The sequence below is a fragment of the Rhinatrema bivittatum genome, chromosome 2 (genome assembly GCF_901001135.1).
Source record: "Rhinatrema bivittatum chromosome 2, aRhiBiv1.1, whole genome shotgun sequence".
Lineage (NCBI taxonomy): Eukaryota > Metazoa > Chordata > Amphibia > Gymnophiona > Rhinatrematidae > Rhinatrema > Rhinatrema bivittatum.
Window position 1 is genome coordinate 46,079,595 of NC_042616.1, and position 25,556 is coordinate 46,105,150.

Below are 25,556 nucleotides of genomic sequence, written 5' to 3' on the forward strand. Positions count from 1 at the left end.
TACGTCTCTTGCATGTCCTGATGTTACATTTACCCAGGGTAATTGAAATCTCCCATTACTACTGCACTACCAAATTGGTTAGCTTCCTTAATTTCTCTTAGCATTTCATCGTCTGTCTCATAATTTTGGCCAGGTGGACGGTAGTATACTCCTATCACTATAGCCTTCCCTGACACACAAGGGATTTCTACCCATATAGATTCTACTCTGCATTTAGTCTCCTGCAAGATTTTTATCATTTTGGACTGTATGCCATCCCGGACAGAGAGCCCTCTCCACCCCACCCCCACCAAGTTGATCCTCCATATCATTGCAATATAATTTGTACCTTTGTTAGCACTGTCCCATTGCTTGTCCTCCTTCCACAAGGTCTCTGAGATGCCAATTATGTCTACCTCTTCATTCAGTGCTATACACTTGTAACCCCACATTGGGAGGTATGTCATACTCCGGTGGAGCCATAAACTTATTTGTAGTTCTCTGGAGCATGGACACCTGACTAGCTCTTCTTACAGACTCCTTTCCCAGAGTGTGGATCTTTTTTATGGGTGGAAAGAGTTAATTTTTCAGGGCCCGTAATACTAGGAGTGAAGGGTCTCACTTCCTCTATTTCTCGGTCTGAGTCCCTTGGGAGACAGATATGTGTACTCACTATGTGTTGTGTGCACAAATAGCCACTCTGGAACCACTTTGTTGGTGTCCAGAATTAAAGTCTTTACTGTTCAAATGCTGATGATAAAAATGGCACAATAACTAAAATTGCAGTACCGCAGAATTCTCTTGTTTTCTTCTTGTAACCCCTTTTTTTGGAAGGAGTCACTTCTTTCAGGGGACACAACTTATTTATCTCATCAGGGCTCCTCCAGCTAGCACTCCTCCCATCCTGAACTCTCTATCCCAGAGGGGGATTCTTTTTAGGGGGGGGTGAGGGAAGACTTGCGTCCTGTGTGTATTGGTAGCTTTGGCAACCCCAAAAGGGAGTTGCTGTAACAAAACACGCAAGACCAGGCACTGGGTGTTAAATAATAATTTACTGATTGGCTAAAGTCAAATTAAACTCCATCTTTAAATAAGTGTGCAGTTACAGCTGAATTTATTACAGTTATGGTGTCTCATCTTGAGAAGGGGTCCTTTACCTTAGCAAACTGATTGAGTTTCTCACGCTGGTGGAAAGCGTGCACTGAAAGCTCTCTCAGCGGTTTAATTGGGATTCCTGTGTCAGGGGTCCCCCTTCTGGCATTACTACCTGAGGCTCTGCCATCGTCCCAAACACCCAGCCCTGTATCCTGGTCCCTTGTAGGTGGAGGTCCGGATGGGGTCTCCACCATCTTACTTGACACCTTTCGGCTGTTCTGAAAAGGCGACTCCTAAGGTCAGTGGTTCAGGAACCTGGTGAATCCAGCCAGGCCCCCACCGAGGGGCCGTGGTTTGTAAAACTTCCTCGCCACATAAAAAGAGAGAGATTCTGCTTTCTTTAGCCAAAAAAAAAAAAAAATCTTCCTAGACTGGTGCGCTGCCATCACAGGTGCTTGCCACACACTTATGAACTGAATGGGCTCGCTGGTCTTCAGCCCCTGCTGCACTCCTGATTCCAGCCAGCGAGGATGATCTTCTTCAAAGGAGCAGAGCTATTCCTAGTCCCTTCCAAAAAAAAAAAAAACAGGATTCTTCTAGTCTTCAGTCGCCTCACGCCACCAAGCACCTGTCACAGGTGCTTGCCGAACCGATTCTAGCCCGACTTTCAACTGCAAAATGGCTGGTTATAAAAGCAAGGAGCAACCAATCCCAGCTCTCCTAAGTGAGAGGAGGGCAAGGAGGGATGGAAAGCTCAGGTGTTGTTTGATATCTAGAATGGAACAGAGGGGCTGGAGGGTCCTGCCACATTCTCTTACAATCTCTTTCCCTCCGTCTGGGCAGGACTCACATACCAGGGCCATAGAAACAACTACCCTCTAGGGCAGGGGTGGGCAATTCCAGTCCTCGAGGGCCACAAACCTGTCGAGGTTTTAGGATATCCTAATGAATATGCATGCCATAGATTTGCATACAACTGAGGCAGAGTGCATGCAAATCTCTCTCATGCATATTCATTAGGGATATCCTGAAAACCAGACTGGTTTGTGGCCCTCGAGGACCGGAACTGCCCACCCCTGCTCTAGGGCTTGGTTAAGTGAAGTTCCCAGGTGGGCAGGGTCTCCCCTTAAGCTGGTCGAAAACCCCTTCCAATCTGACAAAAATAGCAAATAGTCTATGGCACAGAGAGTAAATCTTCCTTCTCTCTCCCCAGGGGGTGAAGACGCCAGACGGGTGTCCTCGGCGATTGATGGTTTCCCTTACACAAGCCCTCTTTACCTCTTCTTTCTGGATCCCTGATGGGAAGGGGTCCCCTTGAAGCAAGCAGCTCTCCTCGCTTCAAACAGGAAGGAAGGGGCAGCCAAAACCTCCTCCTGGATCTTGAAATTAAAGTGTTTTTTTTTTCCTCTTAACTGAATTTAAACACCGGAGATCTTCCTTGTAGCAGGTCACCGACACCTCCTGTGCTCACGGAGGGCACTTCATCCCCTAACCTGCACAGCGCCAGGCCCAGGGTTCCCCGTGCCCTAGGCTCCTCTCACGAGGCTCCTACCACTTAAACCCACAAAAATATACCCAGTGTGGAAAATCCTTATCAGCCAGGGAGTGGACCGGATAAGGAAAACCCTCCCGACTCTTGTCAGTATCCCCAGGCAGGGTTTGCCTGGCTCCCTCGATTGGGCCTGGAAAAAAAAAAAAGGCAATTCAAGCAAAAGCTCCTCTCTACCTCCTAACGCTGAGCAAACCATAAGGGACTGACTCCGGGCTCTCTGTAGAGAGCTGCTGTATAGTCTTTCAGAGGGACGGTCGATCCAGACCTCTCAAAAGGGAGAGCATTGCATTTCAACGCATCCTCCCACCACTCGCTAACCTATACTCTTCCTAGCTAAACTAAGGGTTCACCCAGGCCATAATAGTAACAGACTAGCTTTTGGTTATAGACTCTGACTGACCCATCTTACTTCTTAGACTTCTGGCATTGGTGTACAGACATTTCAAAGTGTGGTTTTTTTTTGTTTGGATAATTTGGAATCTTTTAGCTCAGGTGATTCTTTACTTATAGGCACGTGGACTACTTTTGCCTTTATTGGAATCTCTCTGTTGGGATGCCCTAACTCTCCTGCTTTGTTAGTATCCTTCGAAAATACATCCTTCTGAACATTGTGCTGCGAGCAACTGTCTTCTTTCCCTTTTGTTCTAGTTTAAAAGCTGCTCCATCTACCTTTTTAAAGGTTAGCGTCAGAAACCCAGATCCACCTCTGGTTAAGGTGGAGCTCATCCTTTCAGAAGAGACTCTCCCGTCCCCAAAATGTTGTCTAGTTCCTTACAAAAATAAATCCCTCTTCCCTGCACCATTGTCTCATCCACGCATTGAGACTCCGGAGCTCTGCCTGCCTCTGGGGACCTGTGCATGAAACAAGGGTAGTATTTCAGAGAATGCCACCCTGGAGGTTCTGGATTTCAACTTTCTACCTAAAAGCCTAAATTTGGGTTCCAGAATTTCCCTCCCACACCATCCTATGTCATTCGTGCCCACATGTATGATGACAGCCAGCTTCTTCCCAGCACTGTCTAAAATCCTATCTAGATGACACGTGAGTATGCCACCATTGCACCTGGCAGGCAAGTTACCAAGTGCTCCTCACATTCACCAACCACCCAACTCTCTACATTCCTAATAATCAAATCACCCACTATGACGGCCGACCTAACCCTTCCCTCCTGCGAGACTCATCCTCTAAGCACAAGCAGCTAGAAGAGTTCTTCTGTTGGTAAGTGATTGTAGAATGAAGTACAGGTTTCTATTGGTCAGGGGTTGTGGAAGGGAGCACACACAGGCGGGAGAGCTCTTCTATTGGTCAGGGGTTGTGGAAGGGAGCACACAGAGGCGGGAGAGCTCTTCTATTGGTCAGGGGTTGTGGAAGGGAGCACACACAGGCGAGAGAGCTCTTCTATTGGTCAGGGGTTGTGGAAGGGAGCACACACAGGCGGGAGAGCTCTGCTATTGGTCAGGGGTTGTGGAAGGGAGCACACACAGGCGGGAGAGCTCTTCTATTGGTCAGGGGTTGTGGAAGGGAGCACACACAGGCGGGAGAGCTCTTCTATTGGTCAGGGGTTGTGGAAGGGAGCACACACAGGCGGGAGAGCTCTTCTATTGGTCAGGGGTTATGGAAGGGAACATATGGAGATGGGAGAGCTCTTATGTTGATACCTTCTCATGGAACTTCTTGTGTAAGAACATTCTGCTGACAGAGCCTGTGTTTTAAGAACATCCCCTCTCTACAGGTGCAACATTTCCCTACAAAGCTGCACAGGGACTTTTATTCTGAGCCCACTCACAACGGCACACCTGAAGCCCAGTGACCCATCCTTAAGCTCAAGGACAGGCATCCTAAGAAGAGAGAGTAGCACTTGAAGCGGGTGAGGGAATACACTTGCCTGCTCCGCCCGCGCGCTCAGCGTGTCGTAGCACAGTGTGTCCGTCTGCCAGTTCTTCAGCCGCGTGTACTTCTGGGCCTGGCCGGGGCACTCGCTGGCTGACCTGCAGAGGAAGAGAAGACAGCAATGCAGCTGCTTCATTACTCAGGATCCTTCTAATTGCGCTGATACTCCGGTATCTTCATTAATCAGCTGCAGTTACAGGGTTTGTTTTTTTTTTAATTGCTTCCTGAATTTAAAAAGGGAGAGTCATTTGTGCTCTACACAATGTTGGCAAATACATGAGGTCTACTAATCAAGTACAAGAAAAAAAAATACTCAGCACACAATCAAGCTATGGAATCTGTTGCCAGAAGACGTGGTGAAGATGACTAGCGCAGCAGGGTTTAAAAGAGATTTGGAAAGTCCATACCACCTGATTAGCCAGGTAGAGTAGAGAAAGCTGCTGCTATCCCTGGGAGTGAGTAACAAGAAACATCTAATTTTTCGGGATCTGCTGGGTTGCTGTGACCCGAACTGGCCTCTGTCGGAGACAGGATGCTGCTGGACTGGATGGACCTTGGTGTGATCCAGCATGGTACCTCTTATATTCTTATGATTGCCCTGGAACACGCATTAACCCTGCTAGGAGTACATAAAATAAAAGCCATGCACTGATTCATGGGTTTATTAAAAAAAAAAAAAAAAAAAATCAGTAGTTGAAAAGAAGATTTAGTGGACCAGGCTCCCATGGGCTTCTTTTGACGATCCTTTGTACTAGACAGGCAAATAATTTCCCCTCTGCGGCTGTAACTGACTCCCCCTTACTGCCTTTTCTAACCCACCACATCTCACAAGCATCTTCCACACCTCAGGTATACCCAAACCCTGGGAAAAGGATCCAGTCCACAATTTGGGACTGGTGGTTCCAATAAAGCCAAATTTATTAAACACAAAATTAGAGATACGGTATTTTAAAAGGTTCCACACGCTTCCATATAGGGTGGTCAGCATTTCCGTGGACAGTAACTAGACACCCCACTAAACTGGAGGACTGGGGAAGAGGGGATAATGGGGGAGGAGAGGTCTACATAAGAACATAAGAAAATGCCATACTGGGTCAGACCAAGGGTCCATCAAGCCCAGCATCCTGTCTCCAACAGTGGACAATTCAAGTCACAAGTACTTGGCAAGTACCCAGACATTAGATAGATCACAAGCTACTATTGCTTATTAATTACTGTAAAAGCAGTTTATGGATTTAACCTCTAGGAACTTATCTAAACCTTTTTTAAACCCAGTAACACTAATTGCTGTAACCACATCCTCTGGCAATGAATTCCAGAGTTTCACTATGCGCTGAGTGAAAAAAGAATTTTCTTCGATTCGTTTTAAATGAGCTACTTGCTAACTTCATGGAGTGCCCCCTGGTCCTTCTATTATCTGACAGAGTAAATAACCAATTTACATTAACTTGTTCAAGTCCTTACATTTAACAGTCTAACATCAATTTAACATCATTTTTCTTCTTTTCTATAGATGGACTGCTAAATACTTAAAAAAATAGAGGACTATTCACCCTGACATTTTGATAATTAAACAACTAAAAATATTATATAAGCTCTTGAAACCAAATAGGTACCATCTTCCAATGTCCCATAAGAGATATTCACATCTGAAGACAGGATCAATATTATCTCAATAGCTCATGTACAATATTTTTTAATAATACTTACAGAGAGCTAATAAAAGATCTCACAGCCTGCCAAGAATACAGTTACCCCAAGAGCCAAATCTGCCATACCAAAACAGCACTAACTTGCAGGACTCAAACAGCAACAACCCTACCCAAGAAAGCTGTTATTGTTTGTAAGGTTTTGGGTGGACCCTTGGACATTGTGGCTGCTGACCATGCCCACAGGGGGAAGTCCCGTGAGGGGCCACAGGTCAGGCTCAGCTTAGGACACACAACACAGATAATTCTGTTATTAACAGTAATGAGGAGCCACCAGAGGTGGCAGTAGTGAGCAGAAATGAAGCCCGGCTGGGCTTGTAGTCCCTCAGAGCTCTGGAAGAGCGATCCCACAATGGCTGTGCTGTAGTGAAGAGAAACTGAGATAGTGAGTACAATGAAGTATATGCAGGGTTCTGGAATAGAGCCTCGTTGGTTGAGTACTCACACAGCAGTTTCTCTCGGTAGGAATCACAGGAGCTGGAGTAGAGGCAGGCCCTCGAGAAGCGAGTACCTGGTTCCAGGGAACAGCTCTGAGAGAAGTAGATAGTAACTCACTGATGGTGTAGGCTGCGGTATCTTCCAGGCAGAAATGAAGTCCAGGCAGCGAGTCCAGGAACATGGGCCCTCGAGGAGCGAGTACCGGTTCCAGACAGCGACTTGAAAGAGAAGAGTGAGGCCCCCGAGCAGCGGGTACCCCAAATAGAGTAAGTCCAATAATGGAGAGGCAGAGTAGCTAGGTATGGAGAGCAAATCCCATTCGTAAGGAGTTCACCAGTACGAAAACCTGATCCTTGCTAACTCGATTAGCTAGCAGTAGTGTAGGCTTTTTGTATCTGGGATGTGTGACATCATCACAGGGGCACACCCCTGAGGTTCATGCCAAAGAAAGTATTTGAAGCAGGGCCGCGCGGCATGCTCACCCTAAGGCAGCTGGACAGCATGACGGGAGGCAGTGCCCAAGCCAGACTGGGGATGCCGGAGAGGACGGCAGGCAGACGCCATGGCAGCCAAACGTCTTGTCAACCGCAGGAGGAGTCGCCAGAGAGGTAAGGAGGGCGGAGTGGAGACGTCAGGCAGCGACAGTCGTAACAGTACCCCCCTTCAAAGGGCGGTCTCCTCTGCGGGTACCAGGTTTAGGTTTTGAAGGATGCACGAGACGAAATTGATGGAGCATCTCTTTATCAAGGAGGTTAGCCTGAGGCTCCCAAGATTTTTCTTCGGGGCCGAAACCCTCCCAAGAAAGGAGGTATTCAAGTGTTTTGCCTCGTGTTCGGACATCAAGAATCTCTTCGACCTTGAATTCTAGGTCATCTTCTGTGTTGATGGCAGGTGGTTCCTGAGTCTTGGAAGAGAATTCACTGAGTTTGAGAGGTTTCAAGAGTGAAATGTGAAAAGCGTTGTGGATGTTTAGTCCGGGTGGTAACTTCAGACTGTAGGTGATGTTGCCAAGATGGAGGATTGGAAATGGTCCAACATAGCGAGGAGCGAACCAAGTGGAGGGTAATTTCAGTCTGAGATGTTTAGTAGATAACCAGACTTTGTCACCAGGCTTGAAGACAAGCGCTTGAGAATGGTGAGCGTCATAGAACTTCTTAGCGCGGTCACTCGCTTTAACTAACATGTCTTTCGTCTGAGTCCACAGGTTATGGATTTCATCAGCAGTAGATTGAGCTGCTGGGGATTTCACTGAGAGCTTCAGTGGAAGTGGCGGTGTTGGAGAGCGTCCAAATACCACTTCAAAAGTTGTTGATCCAGTTGATGTTGCTGGATGAGAGTTGATGGCGAATTCAGCCCAAGCTAACAGTTCAGCTCAGTTATTCTGACGGCAACTCACATTTTTATTTAATTCTTTTATATACCGACCTTCATGACACGTGTCATATCAGATCGGTTTACATGTAACTAGTGGGTTAACATTCTTAACAACCATTTAACAATAGATCATTCGCAGGAAGCAAAGTTACATTTAACAAGGAGAGCAAACTTGGGAGCTGAAGAAAGAAAATGAGAGAGATAACCATTGTGAGTATAAGAGGGCTTGGCTACATATAAAGCAAGATAGGCTTAAATTCAGAAGTTCCTAAATCGGAACGATTATGGGAAAGCTTGGCTAAATAGCCAGGTTTTGAGTTTTTTCCGAAATGTTTGTAGGCAGGGTTCCTGTCTGAGGTCCAGTGGAATATTATTCCAAATAGTAGGTCCTGCTATCGAGAATGCTCGTTCTTTGGTGGTGGCGTGGCGTGTGGCTTTGGTTGAGGGTGCTTGTAGAGAACCTTTGTAAATTTCTCTGATGGGTTTGGATGAGGTGTGGAGTCTGAGGAGGATCTGGAGGTCTAAAGGTAGTTGTTTGTGGATGGTTTTGTGGATTATGGTAAGAGCTTTGGTCGAATGAACTGTTTTAAGGTTCTATTCATCCGTTTGTTTGGCCATTTGATTGCGGATGATAGGCTGAAGTGTAATCTAGAGAGATGTCGAATAACTTGCACAAGGCCCTCCAGAATCTTGCCGTGTATTGAGATCCTCGGTCTGAGACAATGTGTCTTGGTAGGCCGTGAAGGCGAAAAATGTGCGATATGAAGAGCTTGAGCTCCAAGGCTGAAAGTAAGCCAGGCAGCGCCACGAAATGGGCCATCTTGCTGAAGCGATCAACTGTTACCCAGATGGTATTCATTCCTCCAGAAGGGGGTAAATCGACTACAAAATCAGTAGCGATGTGTGACCAGGGCTGTTCCGGAACTGGCAGTGGTTGCAGCAAACCCCACGGTTGTCCAGAAGCAGGTTTATGTTTGGCACAGTTGGTACAGGATGCCACGTAGGATAGGGTATCCTTCTTGATAGTAGGCCACCAATAAAACTTCTGGATCTTGAGCAGGGTACGGCGATGACCAGGATGGCCAGTCAGCTTGGAATCGTGTGCCAAAAAGTGCACTTTCTTCCTGAGGTGTTTAGGCACGATGGTCTTACCAGCGGGCACAGACTGTGTAGTCACCAAGATGACTTTTTTTGGGTCAATTATGTGCTGAGGTTCTTCAGGCACATCCTCCGAGAGAAAGGAGCGTGACAAGGAATCAGCTCTGGTATTTCTGTCTTCAGGGCGATATTTAAGCACAAAGTCAAAACGATTGAAAAATAAGGACCATCTAGCTTGTCTGTGGTTAAGACGTTGTGCATGGCAGAGATACTCTAGATTTTTGTGGTCCGTGAATAAGGTTATTTGATGTTGAGCGCCTTCGAGCCAAGGCCGCCATTCCTCAAATGCAAGCTTTATTGCCAAGAGCTCTTTATCGCCGATCCCATAGTTCTTCTCTGCCGGGGAGAAACGTCGTGAGAAGAGTGAACTGGGACGAAGGCTTTAGAGTCTCCAGTCTGGCTCAATACAGCCCCCACACAGATATCTGAAGCATCAACTTCTACGATAAAGGGCTTGTTGGGGTCAGGATGCTGCAAGCATGGTTCCGTGGAAAAGGCAGTCTTTAGTTTCTCAAAAAGCGGAAATGGCCTCCACAGACCATTTTGAAGCGTTGGCACCCTTGCGGGTCATTGTGGTCAAGGGTACTCTTAAAGAAGAGTAGTTCTTTATAAAGCTTCTATAATAGTTGGTAAACCCCAGGAATCGTCTCAGGGCCTTCAGGCTGGTAGGTTGGGACCAATTTTTGATACTCTCGAGCTTTTGAGGGTCCATCTGGAAGCCATCTTTAGACACGATATAGCCAAGAAAAGGCACTGAGTCTTAATGAAATTCGCACTTGGAGAGTTTGGCATAGAGCCGGGGTTCACGGAGTCGGCGTAGTACTTGCTTGACATCCTCTAGATGAGTGGGCAAATCCTGGGAAAATATCAGGATATCATCCAGGTATACCACGACACTCTTGTACAGCAGGTCCCGCAGGATGTCGTTCATCATGTTCTGAAATATTATGGGTGCGTTGCACAGGCTGAAGGGCATAACTAAGTACTCAAAATGGCCTTCTCAAGTGTTGAAGGCTGTTTTCCATTCGTTGCCACTACGAATGCGAACTAAGTTGTAGGCCCCCTTCAGGTCAAGTTTTGAGAATATTTTGGCCCCCTGAAGCTGGTCAAACAGCTCTGAGATTAAAGGCAGAGGGTAGTGGTCTTTAATCGTGATCTCGTTCAGACCTCAGTAATCTATACAAGGACGCAGGGTACCGTCCTTCTTCCCCACAAAGAAAAAGCCTGCGCCGGCTGGAGACTTCGATGGTCTAATAAACCCCTTCTGTAAATTCTCCTCGATGTATTTGGACATTGCCTTGTTCTCAATCGCTGAGAGTGGATAGACATGTCCTTTAGGAGGTTCAGTATTGGGTTTCAGTCTTATGGCGCAGTCATAGGACCTATGCGGAGGAAGGATGTCAGCAGCTTCTTTGGAAAACACATCACTAAAAGATGCGTATTGGGGCGGCAGTCCTGGCATCGCTGGAGTAGTAGGCATGCAGATGACAGGAGCAATCTCCTTAAGGCACTTCCCATGACAACCTGGGCCCCAGCAGGAGAGTTCCAAGGATGCCCAGGCAAATTGGGGTTGGTGCAACTGCAACCAGGGTAACCCTAGGACGATAGGGTGCACGGCCTTCTCTAACACAAAGAAGGGAATTGACTCAATATGGAGAGCTCCGGTACGGAGAGTTACCGGTACAGTTTGGCAAGTCACGTCACCCAGTAAGGTCTCTCCATGGATGGAGGATAGGAGTAGTGGAACCTTCAAGGTAACGAGGGGAATCCTCAGATGTTCCACTAGGCGTCAAAGAATAAAGTTGCCTCCTGCCCCTGAATCCACCAGGGAAGAGTTTGAACCTTAGACGGTCCGCAGATCAAGGAGACTGGGAGAGAGAGCGGAGGAGAGGGCGTAGTAAGGCCTAAGAACAGTCCTCCTGCAGGACTTAGGCCAGTCCGTTTCCCGAACGAATGGGGCATGTTGGGACATCGTGACCAGTCTGTCCACAGTACATGCATAGACCATACCTCTTCCAAAGTCTTCTCTCTTTGGAAGTCAAATGTCCGTGACCAAGTTGCATCGGTTCATCTCCACTGGCAGCAGGAATTACTGGAACCATCCGAGGTGCAGGTTTAGCACTAGCCTCCTTCTGACCAAGTCCTCTATTAGGCCAGAGCTCTTTCACCTTATCACGAAGCCGGTGATCGATCCTAGTAGCCAAAGCCTACTAGGCAAAAATACCATCTTCTCTCACCCCAGAAGACCCCCCCCCCCAATTCTGGCCAGCACCTTCTTGACTACCTTCCTACCCAACATCCCCTGATCCCCTCCCTCTGACATCCTACTCCCGATCCCCCTTCTCAGCTTCTTCTCACATTTCTTGATTCCCCCTTCCCATCATCCCTCCAGGCCCCCTCTCCTCCTCACCCTCTTCCCACCATATCCCTCAAACCCCTAACCTCTGCATATCTCCCCCTGAGGCCCCCTCCTCATCCTCTTACCACCGTCATCATGATCTCCTACCTTCGGCCCCCACCATTCCCCAGAGCCCCTTTTCCTCTTCACCCTTTTCCTATCTTCCTAATCCCCTTCCCGCTCCACACCATTCTGAGCCCCCTCTCATCCTCACCTTCTTCCCATCATCTTGCTGACCCCCTAGCCTCTGCCCACCATCCCCTTGAGACCCCTCTCCTCCTCACCCTCTTCCCATCTCCCTGACCACCACTATCATCCCCCTGAGCCCCCCTCTTCTAGGCTCTATGCCCCCCCCCCCCCCCCACCATCTTGCTCCCAGTCAGCAGTCCCTCCCTCCTCCTTACTGGTGGCAGTTCTCTCTTTCAGGCCAGCCAGCCAATGTGGAGGCTGGTAACAGGAGTCGGTCAGGAAACAACAGTGAGAGGAGGCAGCACACTCGCTCGCTCTCGCTCTCTCTCTCCTTGGAGCAGGACAAGCTAGTTGGCCAGCAGAGGAGTAGAGAGCGGAGGACGGCCCGCCTTTCAGGCCTGCCCAACAGCAGCAAATGGATTTGGACACAAGACATCGACACAGAGGCGGCAGCAGCAGCTCCATGCAGGATGAGCTGCTGCTGCATTCACCACTCCTGTGTTCACCACTCCTGGGCAGGAGGCAGGCTTAGCCTCCGATTCCCATCCCTAGTGCTGCGGCTGGACTGGACACGGTAAACAAAAAAGTTGGAAATCAAGACTGCCAGTCTAAAAGCAGAGACAGTTGGCAAACCTACTTCCACAGTATAAATATTATTCTTAAATACCGGTAAGTAGAGAATTGAAACAGCAGGTAGCAAAACAAAACACTTTAACAGCATAACAAACTCCTCAGCATAGGGAATTAATTCCTGGCACAATCCATCACGGTTCATCTGAGAAAAAGTCACTCAGTTTAGGCGGAAATTTAATGATGAGACCTCCAAGACAAGTTGCTCTCTTTGAGAGTATCTTCCCCATATTTCCTCCTAGGGGCTCTTTCTAAGGAAGCTAGGGTCATGAGACTAGGAGTGGATTATACCACCCACTTTCTCCACTGGGGGGGGAAAAAAAAAAAGTGCCTCCCTGGGTTTCCGCCAAATACACAGCGGCCAGGCTAAGCACCAGTCAGAAAGCGTCCTGGGCCAAATCGAGCAGAAAAGCAGCAACCCAAATACAAGGGCAAGTCTCACCCTTTATACCTGCAGATGTCACTCTATGACATCATCCAGGCTTAAAGGCACATCTGCACCCTTACACCATCTACCACAGAAAACAATGCAGGTCATTACCTCCTATGGGCAGAGGATAAGCATAGGTAATATAAGGGTTAAAAGTGGCATATGGACCAGAATTAGGACTTATTTATTTATTTAAAATCTTTTCTATACCGTCGTTAAGCTAGTTGCCGTCACAACGGTTCACAATAAGGCACATAATTTAAAACTTAAATGTGTTGAGTTATATTAAACAGGTGCCATCAAATACTGTAACATAGTTTCATATTAAATAGTATTCAGTGGTTGTGATAAGTCATGTCTACTTTAAGTATATCGGCTGTAAGATAAATTAACACTTAAGTCTGGTCCTCTGTTGTTGCAATCTAATAGAGGTAAAGTAAAATAAAAATAAAAATATACACACACACACACCACTTGGGCCATACACAGAATTGCTAATAATGATTTTCTTTTTTTTTGTTTGTTTGTTTGTGGTCCAGGGCCTGGCTTTAAGTCCTAAGAATCCAGCAAGACCCGGGGTAGCTTACTGCTTGCTTTGTTGGTTTGTAATCTTTGCCTCTGCATGCTGCAAAATGAGAAGCTAGACTGCACAGTCCTTGCTCGCAGAGTGGCAGGGGAGAGAAGAATGCCATTCATGCCTCAGGGAGAGCGCTTTGCATGATTCTGCATCGCAACAGCTCATTAACAATTAATTTTAATAAAATTTTATAGGCAGAGAACCAGGCATGAAATTCTGCTATTTGCAAACAGAAAAAAAAGTTTGCAAATGGTGACAGACTAAAAGTTAAATTAAAACTTGTTATCACAAATAACATGCACTATTTGGGGATTTTAGTGCTTAAAACATTGTTTGCAAACTTTTTAACCATGTAGTAAATCATCCCCAATGCTTGTTGTCGGTTTCTGTAGCTTTAAACTTTTATTGCTATGGAAAGTTCTCAGTTCCTAAAGTGACAATTACCTGATGCAGCACCTTTATGATGCTCCAATAGTTCCCTGCGCCTTTTAATGTAATTCAAAAGCAAATCGCATTCAAACACATTTCACAATCACAGAGATCAGTTTTTAGCACAGTTTATAAAATGCAAAAAAAAGGAGTTTATAATTTTGGTTTCATCTGTTCATCTGGACAAAAACGAACCCAGAAGTGCTGTAGCAGCGGGGCTGATGGGGCAAAAATAAGAGGAGCTCAGAGGAAGAAGAAAAGTGGCCAGAGATCCCCAGGCCCCGCCAGCTGAAAACATGGAGGAGTATGGCTTCCTGTGAGGCCCTTCAGCTGCTACCATTATCAGCCCTAAAACCTCCCTCTAGATGCCAGCTGCACTGTCCGCTGTTTGGCTGTCAGTTCAGTTCACTTTAATTTGTTTCTTGATTGACCACAAATCCACAAAGATCAATTCGGTTTACTTTAAAATACAAAGATTTATTTTGCACAGGCAGAGTACAAAAGAAAATACAGAAAACAGGGGGAAAAAAACCCCCAAAATACATAATATATTAACAACAAAAGAAGAAAAAAAATGATCCTGTAAACCAGTAATGCCTAAATAAAATTTTAAGCAATAAAAAATAATAAAAAATCAAATAAAATTAGTTACTAAAACATTACGGGAACACTGACTCGTATAATTGCTCATATGAATATTTTGCATTAAGACAAACCCTTGCATAAAAAGCCAAGCCTTTACTCCTTTGTGAAATGTTGAAATAATTATTTTCTTAGCTGCAGAAGAAGAGAGTTCTCTGTATGGGAGCCATAATGCTAAATGTGCAGTGCCGTGTGCCTTCTGGTCTAATTCTGTTCTTTTGTTTTATTATTTTTATTACTTGGATTTATTATGTTTTTTTTTAATACAAGATTCACACAAAGTGGTTTACCACAGATTAGAATAGTAACATAAATGATTGTACAGCAATTCCTACAGCACATTGGCCTTTGGAGGGTGGTGGGTGGAAGGAGGATTAGGGGTGGGCTGGCAGAGGACGGGTGCTAAGCCAGCCTATTTATCTTTTTGGCTTAAATGTTTGGAGGGGCTTGGGGAGGTGAGTGGGAGGGCTCTGACCAGAGGCCCATTAGGCTGCCTTTTTTTGTTGCCACTTAACCAACTGTGTTCTTTGAAAAGAGCCAGTTAAGATTAAAGTTATCCAGGAACATTCCCAAATATCTCTGAGACCGAACCGGTGATATTCAAAGAAAGCCAATTAGGTTTCAAAGATATCCACCTATATGTAGTCATATAACTTTGGAGATATTCAGAGAGGCATTTATCCCGTTGAATATCTCTGATAATTTATCTAGCTAAAGTTAGCTGGATAAGTTATCTGGGGTTTTTTTTTAATATTGACCTCTAAGTTTTTTAATTTGCATGTTTTATGTTTTAGAATATAAAGTTTTAAAATGTGTTTATTTTATTATGTTTAGTTTATTTTACTGGTACTGAATTTAGGGTGTAATATTATGGGTTTATTTCTGTTTATATTTTTTAATGTATTTTAGAGTATACTGTATGTACTTTTATTGTATTTACACCATTTTTATTGTACACTGCTGTTAAACCTGGTCAAACTGCAGCATATTAAGAAATACATTCAATTAAACTAAACTCTTTAAAAAATGATCACCTCTAGCCACCCAGAGGGTCTCTAACATTTGGAGATTTAGCTGCAATTTATGATCAGACAACCATGAAGCAATGGCAGTCAGACAACAATTCACCCTGGAGAAGTCTGGTAGGCCACCACTTTGTCATCATCTGCAGACAAAAAAAAGCAACCAAAGCTAAAGTTGCCAAAATGGTCAGGCGGAGCCTGAAAAGTGTGGGGAGCCCTGGGGAAACTCCAGGAACCATGGACCGTAAATTAGAGAGATAAGAACTGCAATCAACATCATATGTTCCATCTGAAAGAAATGAATTGAACCACTTAAGAACCGTCCCCCCCTAAGCCCTAAACTGTGTAGGCATTTCAAAAAAAAAAAGTGAATGACTGATGATGTCAAATGCTTCACCCATGTCCATTACAATCACAAGGGTACGTTCCCCTCCAGTGGCTTTCTGCCTTATTTCAGTGGAGGTAAAAGGGAGCCAGAACACGGAAGAACAGAGAGTGGTGGGGAGGGAACAGAACAGAGAGTGGTGGGGAGGGAACAGAACAGAGAGTGGTGGGGAGGGGAAGGCAGAAGAGGGGAGTGAGTAGGGGAAAGAGCGAGGAGACAGGTTGGGGGAAGGGCAAGTGGGGGAGGTAGAGGGAGAGCAAGTTAGGAGATGGAGACGTATGAAGAGGAGAGAGTCAGGGAAGCAGAGCAGGTGGAGATCAGGAAGACCGGATAGGATAGTGTGGGAGGAATAAGGAGAGCAGATAGGGGTAGTGGGGGAGGACAGCAAGTGGGGGATGGGCATATGGAGAATGAGGGGAGGAAGAACAGTTGGGTGAGTGTAGGAGGGAAAGAATGACGGGGGGGGGGGGGGAAGGAGAACAAGTGGAGGGAGAGGAACCGGGGGTGGGGGGAAGATTGGATGGGGAAGTGTGGGTGGGGATGTGTTGAAGAGTGCGCATGGATAGCAGAGGAATTGTGGTATTGGATGACGCGGAAGGGGTGCAAGAGAGTGTGGGTCATCCTATAATGCCTTCCCCACCCACACATTCCCCCCTTACCCTTCTATACCCTACCCCTCCGTGCACACACAAGGAGTTATAAAACGCACATGCAATTCTAGACTTCTTTAAAGTGTCTTTTCTTTGTGTGGATTGTATTTCTATTTAATTCACACTTATAAATATATTCAGTTTCTCTCTCCACGTGCTGCTTGCCAGGCAAGGGAAATGTACACGTGATGTCACTTCAGTATCCTTGAATTAACTTATTCCAGTTTCCAGCATTTATCACCCTTCAGTAACTGTTTTGGAGTTTGCCAGCACTTAGTGACACTTCTGTTAGTTACAGCAGACTCCTTCCCCCTCGGAAATGTTATTATCTGCCTTTAGATTGTGCTCATTCCAAATTACTACGAAAACTTACCATTTCTCTTCTTACTACAGATCCAACCGCTTTCTTTCTGCTTGTATATTAAGAGTCATTTTGTCTAAAATTAATTTAGTTTCCTTTTTAAGTATCCAATTGAAACTTACTTGCATTTTTGCTGCATTTACGGCTCCTCTTATCTCCTGGTTTGGTTTTTTTTCCGTGCTCAGTGCGGTCCTAGACTTTCATTCACACGCAAAAAGTAAATCAGAAGCTTGAAAACCTCCTCGGAAGACATTGACAAATTGAAGCGCCTATAAAAAAGTTTCTTCAACCTTTTTGCTTGAATCGGTAGCTCTGTTTAAATCACGGGTTGCTTGGGACATGCAAACTTTGGGAGAGCGCGCGCTTTCGTTGGGAATCCACTATTAATGTGTGTTTTTTTTGTAGTCCGGTAGGGAATGAACTGTGGGATTATTATCGGTCACTGCTTTCGTTTATGGCCAACCCTAAGCGTGCCAAAAAGATGATTTTGGGCGGGAGAGCAGCCAGTGGACCCCCTCTCCACCTGCCTCGATCTCTCTGAGTGTATATGCAACCCTCCCTCCCCCTTTCCATCCTGGGGGGGGTCTCCCAGTTTGGAGAGAGCAGCAGCGTCCTGTGACTCCCCCCCCCCTGGCCTGCCCTCGGTGTCAGGTGCGCAGTTCTGACGCAGGGCCGGGCGGCCTGACTCTTTTCCCAGCTGCCGTTTCCTCCCGCTCTGATTTCAGCCTTGTTCAGATCAGATGCCTTGTTTAATGTAACGCCTTAGCCGCGAATGTTCTGTTATAATGGAAACCGATATGATTTGATAGTCTTTCAAGATTGTGGGTATATAAAAATTCTAAAGAAAGAAAGAAAGAAAGAAAGAAAGAAAGGGTGCTGGGCTAGCAGAGCTCTGCCGGTGGCCACGCGGCAGTTCCTCGCTGCCTCGGGGGTGGGGGCATCCAGCGTTACCAGCAGGCCAGTCCTGTACCGGTTTGGCCGTCCCAGCACCTGTATCGACTCATAAATACGATTTCCCTTAAGGAAAACGTAAACTGCCGCTCTCTGACCCAGGTGGGAAAGGGCCAGGACCGGCTCACGCAGGCTGTGAAATTTCGAGCCGGCCGGCACCCCCTACATTTGTGCGGAAAGCATTTATTTATTTTATTTTATTTTTGCTTTTAACTTGCCAGTGGAAACATGAGGCGAGTATTTCCAATATTGCACTTTCTGCTGAGTCTAGAAAACTGGTAAATGCCCTTTAGTGAACTTCTGAGGATTTTTTATCTTTCATTTCCAGGCACTAAACAGATAGAACAACTTTCTCCACCTCCTCCCCCCCATTTCTTTAAAAAAATGGGATTAGCTTTGCACAGCCTAAGACTGTGCCCGTTTCCTCTCCCCTCGCTATCACAGGCTCGTGGCTGAAGGCCAAGAGCTCAAATGCAATCGGAAACAAGCTTCTGACCAAGTTAAAATAGGGGGTCCAAATGGCTTCATATTATCGGACAAAGGCTGGGCCAGTGCTGATTTTCCACCCCTCGCTTGCATGGGGGTTGCAATTCTGGTTTTTCCTAAGGAAGTCAGGGCCTTGGGATAAAACCAGGCCTGGCTCCAATGACGTGAAGCTATTTCATCAACTTAAAAGGTCAGACGGGGGTTATAGACGCATGCAAAATGGGGGTTAGCACATCCAAAATGCGTTTAGCTAATAGTGCTTATCACTTGTAAATTCATATTGAGGCTATTAGCTATACCCTCCTGATGCCAAAAAAAAATGTGCGCCCAACCTGCACATTTTCAGTCTCCAAACTTAATGCCTGCCCCAGAGCAGGCATTCATTTTTGAGGAGCCCAAAAAGTGTGCAGAAAAGTAGAGAATTCTGCTTGTCTGTGCATCCTGTGACTTAAGAGGGTGGCGCTCATAAAATTGTGTCTGTTTTCCTAACCCACTGACAGCCATCTCTCCTGGGCGCCCACTGCCGAGGAGGCGCTAGGGTTGCACAGTTTCCCCTGGCGCCTCCTTTTTACCCCGGCAGCCCATTTGCAAATTGCATCGGGCGCCCCGGAGAGGTGTTAGGAGAGCGGGCGCTCGATCATGAGCACCTATTTTCCACGAGCCGATATTGCATCGGCCACTGTGTTTAGCATCTGAAAGAGGCATTAGCACGGTGTGTGGAGGGCTCGGCTGTCTGAGGTCTAGGAGCGCTTAAGTTACACACGTCAGCAGGGCTGTAGTAAGCCAAGCAGTAGAACATGCATTCCCCATCTCACTCCGCGGATCCAGAGAAGGGCGAGGTGTGCAGGTTATTGACCCTGAGAAGTAGATCTGCTCCAGCAGCCCAGGCTCTGGCTCACAGCCTCTGACTAACATGTTCCAACTCTCATCATGAGCCAAATCAAAAGGCCACAAAAAAAAAAAAAAAATGAACAAAGAGAGTAACTCAGCCACTTGGAAAAAAAAAAGATAAATTCGCAGTCAAGACTGAGCTGCAGGAAGAGAGTGGGTAACTGCATGGAACAGATGGAGTACCCGCTGAGGCACTCTGAGAAACACAGAAGAAACCGGAAGCAGCTGAAAACAGTAGAACTGATTTGCAAGACAAGTCAGGTACAACAGATTCACATGAGATGGGGGCTACCAGAAAGCAGGGAGTACATTAACTGTAAGAAGAGAGTCCAGGAATAATGCTGGGGGGAAGGGATTGCAACCTGTTGAAATAAAAGTTTATTATGAGGCACACCACTTTTTTAAATTTTTTTTTATTTATTTAGATTTATATTCCACTTTTTGCACTTTTTTTCAGCACTTCAAAGTGGATTACATTCAGGTACTGGAGGTATTTTACATCATTACATTACTGACGTCCCACAAAATGCCGTCCAGCGGTCAGTTATTGTCACTACAAGAGCAAACATTCAAAAACGTTGCCCAAACAATTTCATGTATCTTAACCTGTTCACTATCTCTCGAGCAACCGTGCTTTCACATGTGCCAAAATCAGGATTTCTGCTGCTGGGAAAATGAATGTTTTATACTATAGCTGAGGCAGTAAACACCATTATACCTTCAGCATGAGTTTTTGTTTTTAAACTTATTAAATTGTATGTATTAACACAAGTATAACTTGTTCCAGAAAACTAAGCATAGATTTCCATGAATAAGAAAAAAAAAAAAGAAAAGTCTAAAAACCCGACATATTATTATATTATATTCCACCACTATGAAAAGAACCAAATTAAACGTCGAACCTTAACAAGAAATAAAAATAAATCACATACGAGTTATGGCAGATTATTCCAATTGTCAAATGACTAGCCCGCTAACAGTTAAGAACATAAGAACATGTAATACTGGGTCAGACCAAGGATACATCAAGCCCAGCATCATGTTTCCAACAGTGGCCAATCCAGGTCATAAGAACCTGGCAAGTACCCAAAAACTAAGCCTATTCCATGTTACAGTTGCTAGTAATAGCAGTGGCTAATTTCTAAGTCAACTTAATGAATAGCAGGTAATGGACTTCTCCTCCAAGAACTTATCCAATCATTTTTTAAACACAGCTATACTAACTGCACTAACCACATCCTCTGGCAACAAATTCCAGAGTTTAATTGTGCGTTGAGTGAAAAAGAACTTTCTCAGATTAGTTTTAAATGTGCCACATGCTAACTTCATGGAGTGCCCCTAGTCTTTCTATTATCCGAAAGCGTAAATAACCAATTCACATCTACCTGTTCTAGACCTCTCATGATTTTAAACACATCTATCATATCCCCCCTCAGCCATCTCTTCTCCAAGCTGAAAAGTCCTAACCTCTTTAGTCTTTCCTCATAGGGGAGCTGTTCCATTCCCCTTATCATTTTGGTTGCCCTTCTCTGTACCTTCTCCATCGCAATTATATCTTTTCTGAGATGCGGCGACCAGAATTGTCCACAGTATTCAAGGTGCGGTCTCACCATGGAGCGATACAGAGGCATTATGACATTTTCCGTTTTATTCACCATTCCCTTTCTAATAATTCCCAACATTCTGTTTACTTTTTTGACTGCCGCAGCACACTGAATCGACGATTTCAATGTGTTATCCACTTTGACGCCTAGATCTCTTTCTTGGGTAGTAGCACCTAATATGGAACCTAACATTGTGTAACTATGGCATGGGTTATTTTTCCCTATATGCATCACCTTGCACTTATCCACACTAAATTCATCTGCCATTTCGATGCCCAATTTTCCAGTCTCACAAGGTCTTCCTGCAATTTATCACAATCTGCTTGTGATTTAACTACTATGAAGAATTTTGTATCATCTGCAAATTTGATTACCTCGCTCGTCGTATTTCTTTCGAGATCATTTATAAATATATTGAAAAGTAAGGGTCCCAATACAGATCCCTGAGGCACTCCACTGCCCACTCCCTTCCACTGAGAAAATTGTCCATTTAATCCTACTCTCTGTTTCCTGTCTTTTAGCCAGGTTGTAATCCACAAAAGGACATCACCACCTATCCCATGACCTTTTACTTTTCCTAGAAGCCTCTCATGAGGAACTTTGGCAAACGCCTTCTGAAAATCCAAGTATACTATATCTACCGGTTCACCTTTATCCACATGTTTATTAACTCCTTCAAAAACATGAAGCAGATTTGTGAGGCAAGACTTGCCTTGGGTAAAGCCATGCTGACTTTGTTCCATTAAACCATGTCTTTCTATATGTTCTGTGATTTTGATGTTTAGAACACTTTCCACTATTTTTCCTGACACTGAAATCAGGCTAACCGGTCTGTAGTTTCACAGATCGCCCCTGGAGCCCTTTTTAAATATTGGGGTTACATTAGCTATCCTCCAGTCTTCAGGTACAATGGATGATTTTAATGATAGTTTACTAGTTTTTACTAATAGGTCTGAAATCTCATTTTTTAGTTGCTTCAGAACTCTGGGGTGTATACCATCCGGTCCAGGTGATTTGCTACACTTCAGTTTGTCAATCAGGTCTACCACATCTTCTAGGTTCACTGTGATTTGGTTCAGTCCATCTGAATCATTACCCATGAAAACCTTCTCCGGAATGGGTATCTCCCCAACATCCTCTTCAGTAAACACCGAAGCAAAGAAATCATTTAATCTTTCCGCGATGGCCTTATCTTCTCTAAGTGCCCCTTTAACCCCTCGATCATCTAACAGTCCAACTGACTCCAGTTAACCTCTCTTGCCTTATTTCAATTCCATCTTCAAACCTACTTTTTTGAGACTGATTATCCTGCTCACTGACTTACTGATTTTTAACAATTTTCTTAGCGAGGGAACACAGCACACCAGCACAGGAAGTCAATTCCATGTACTCAGTGCAGCTAGGTGAGAACTTAAAGCATGTAGTCAAGAGCTGGTGGTGGAAGAGGAGGGTAGATAGGAATGACTTGCCCGAAGAGCAGAGTTCATAAGGAGGAGTGTAGAGAGAAAAAAAAGAGAGAGGATAAGTAGTAAGGAGCTGCAAAGTAAAGACTCATTTGAAGCAAGGGAGTCAGTTGAACCATTAGATGAATGAGGAGTAAAAGGGGTGCTAAGGAAAGACCAAGGCTGGATTTAGGCATAGGCAACATAGGTACATGCCTAGGGCACCAAATTCTGAAAGCACCCACAAAAAGTGTTATGAATTAGAACGTGGACCCTTGTTCCGAGGTAGAGTCAGCGCTACCAAAAAGGAGGTCAACCCTCTTCGGTCTCTACTGTTGGATGGCAAGGCCTGCTGATGAAGATGTTTGGATGAAGACTTCACCCTGGAAGCTCGTAATCCCCCCAGGAGGGGCCAGTAGGGACACGGCCGCTGGGACTTGGAGACTCCCTGAAGATTGAAGATAGTCTGGATGCAGGCGCCTCCTACAGGTCGTGGGTTCCAGACGGCTGGTGCCTCCAGCTGGTCGTGAGTAGTCCAGGAGTATACAACGAAGAATAGTCCCAAGCTGGTCCAAGGGTCGAAGTCCAGAGAGAGGTCGAGAGCCGGTCCATGAGCAGACGGGAGAATGGTCCGAAGCCAATCCAGGTCAATACCAGAGAATCACCACCACCGGTTCGGACATCAGGAACCAAAAGCGTCAATCCAGTGGGGAGAAGAGACAGAGCGGGGAGATCGGATCCAGGAGCACGGAACACAGGAACAGAGCACTGAGCCTCGATAACAAGGCAAGGTCTGACACTCAGACCTTAAGTACAGGAACCAGGAGGCGGAGTCCCAGGGGGAGCCATGACAATTTCCGGTCATGGCTCCTTTAAATATCTTCTTCAGCCGTGCGTGCGGCTCTTAGCTGAAACAGAGGGGGAGGAGCCAGCCCGGCCGAGAGGAACCATGCGGCCAGGCTAGGCAGCGGCAACAGTCCAGAGAAACGCAGAAGAAGGCTGCCTGCCACAGCAGGAGCCTCCGGAAAGGCCCGACGTGCTGGGTGAGCAACTATTGCCGTGGCCATCGGCCCAACCCGGGTCACGACCCGCTGTGGCCGGCGGCCATGACACCTGGCCCTGGTCGCGGGCCGCTATGGCCGGCGGTCCTAACAAAAAGGAGATTCCTCCTGTTGCTTGCTGATTGCTAGGGGTGAAACAGTCACCCCCAGTCATTTGCCTAAGGGCAGCATAATCTTAAATCTTCACCTGGAGAGGGCAAGGCCATAGAAGAGATTAAATACATTCTTTGCTTTGGACTTTACTGAGGAAGATGTAAGGCAAATACCTATGCCAGAAATGCTATTTAAAGGTAATGATTCAGAGGAACTGAAACAAATCTCAGAGAATCTGGAATATAAAATATGGCAAATTGACAAATTAAAAAGTAACAAATCATCTGGACTAGATGACATACCTCCCAGAGTGCTGAAAGAAATGAAAAATGAAATTTCAGACCTACTGTTAGAAATCTGTATACTATCATTAAGATCAGCTACGATAGCTGAAGATTGGCCAACATAATGCCAGTTTTTAAAAAAGGTTCCAGGGGTGATCCAGGAAACTATGGACCTGTGAGCACGATGTCAGTGCCAGGAAAAATAGTTGAAACTATTACAAAGAATAAAATTGATGATCGTATAGATAGTCATATTTTAATGGGACAAAGCCAACATGGATTTAGCCAAGGAAAGTCTTTCCTTTACCAATCTGCTACATTTTTTTTTGAAGGCACGAATAAACATTGGTTCTAAATGCAGTTGAGCTGGTTAGCTCAGCGGTGACCAGGGCTGTCCCTAGGAGGAGCGAAGCGGGGAAATGCCCTGAGTCTTATGCTTTTATGGGCCTTCTACCACCACAGAAGTCCTTTCACACACACACACACACACACACACACACACGCGCACCCTCCCCAGCATCACATCATTAGGTCCGGCCAGCAGGAGAGTGGGACTGGTGGGTCCCATCACTTCTAAACCACTCCTGCTGCTTCTCCTTCCACTATCAGCCAAATGGTTGTTCTGAGCACATGGAAGAGAAGCCAGGGGCAGCAGGAGCAGGTTAGAAATGCTAGGCTTGCTGAATCTGCCCTCCTGCTGGCCAGGCTGCTGCAGAGTGGGGAAGGGAATTGAGGGACATGGAGAGAGAGCGAGAGGCCCCTGAGAGGTAGAGGAGGCAGCCTTCAAGCCGGGGATCCAGAGATTAGGGGGTGGGGAGGGAGGGTGATAGTTGGAACGCAGGGAATATAGGGGTGGAGAGAAGGAGAGGGGAGATAGTGGAAGAATGGGAGCTGAGGGGTGAGATTGTGGCGCGGGGCTGTCCTTGGCTGTGGGGGTGGGCGGAAAATTGATGTGGAATGCGATAAATAGAATCGATGGCGTGACTCTCTCTGGCATCACTTTCGGCAGGCCAGGAGGTACCACAGGTATGGAGAGCCCCTCCCCCCAACTCTTCAGCTCTGTCTGTGAGGGGGATCTTGCTCCAGCTGATTTGCCCTGGGCCCTGCCACTCCAGGGTCAGCCCTGCCAGTAGTGGCAGTTAGTGTGATCACATTATTCTCATCTTAAAGGGGTTACAATTTAAAGGAGTACACAATTTAAATTATTTGAAATGTTAAAGCCCTGAGAGGACTGGGCCTTTACTGTTAAATTGTCTATGTCTTTGTTCGCCCCCCTCCTATATGCTTTGTTCAGTAAGTGCTGCTTTCTTATTTATACCGTCTCTAGCTGAGATGGGATTGTCTGAGACTAGGCGGAGGGCACTGTCAAACTCTGCCCCACATTTTTGGAAGTTATGTTTCTGTGATAATTATCTTATATTTCACAGACAGGTAAAAGCTTAGCTATTTGGACTTTAAGAAATGGTTCCTGATTATATCACAAGGCTTGTATTGTTTGGGGTTTTATTTGTGTTACCTGATATTTGATGTTTTATATTTTATAACTTTTTGTTTAGAGGTTTTTAGATTTTAATCATTATTTCTATTGCCTGTTTTTTGTTTTGTTTTTTTTTTATATATTCTTGGTTTGTTCCTGGTTTTTGTTTTTTTTAATTATTTGTTTATTGAATATTTCCATTATAATTACAATTACAACAATTTATGGAACAAAGCAAACACAAAAGGAAAACATTCCCACTCTTATTTGTAAATTCCTTATATAATAAAGGATAAAGCAAGAATTAACAAAAATATGAAAAGACCTTAAACTCTATAAAGAGCAGTTTAAACATAAA

The 25,556-nt window shown here is 45.5% G+C and overlaps 1 protein-coding gene across 2 annotated transcripts in view; it reads right to left on the bottom strand.

Moving 5' to 3' along the window:
- Nucleotides 1–25,556, bottom strand: part of NOS3 (nitric oxide synthase 3) — a 204,451-nt gene that overhangs the window by 171,864 nt on the left and 7,031 nt on the right. For both annotated transcript variants that reach the window (XM_029587976.1, XM_029587975.1), the window contains exon 2: nucleotides 4,513–4,615. In XM_029587976.1, the coding sequence (XP_029443836.1) occupies nucleotides 4,513–4,615 (103 nt within the window). The remainder of the gene's footprint in view (nucleotides 1–4,512; nucleotides 4,616–25,556) is intronic.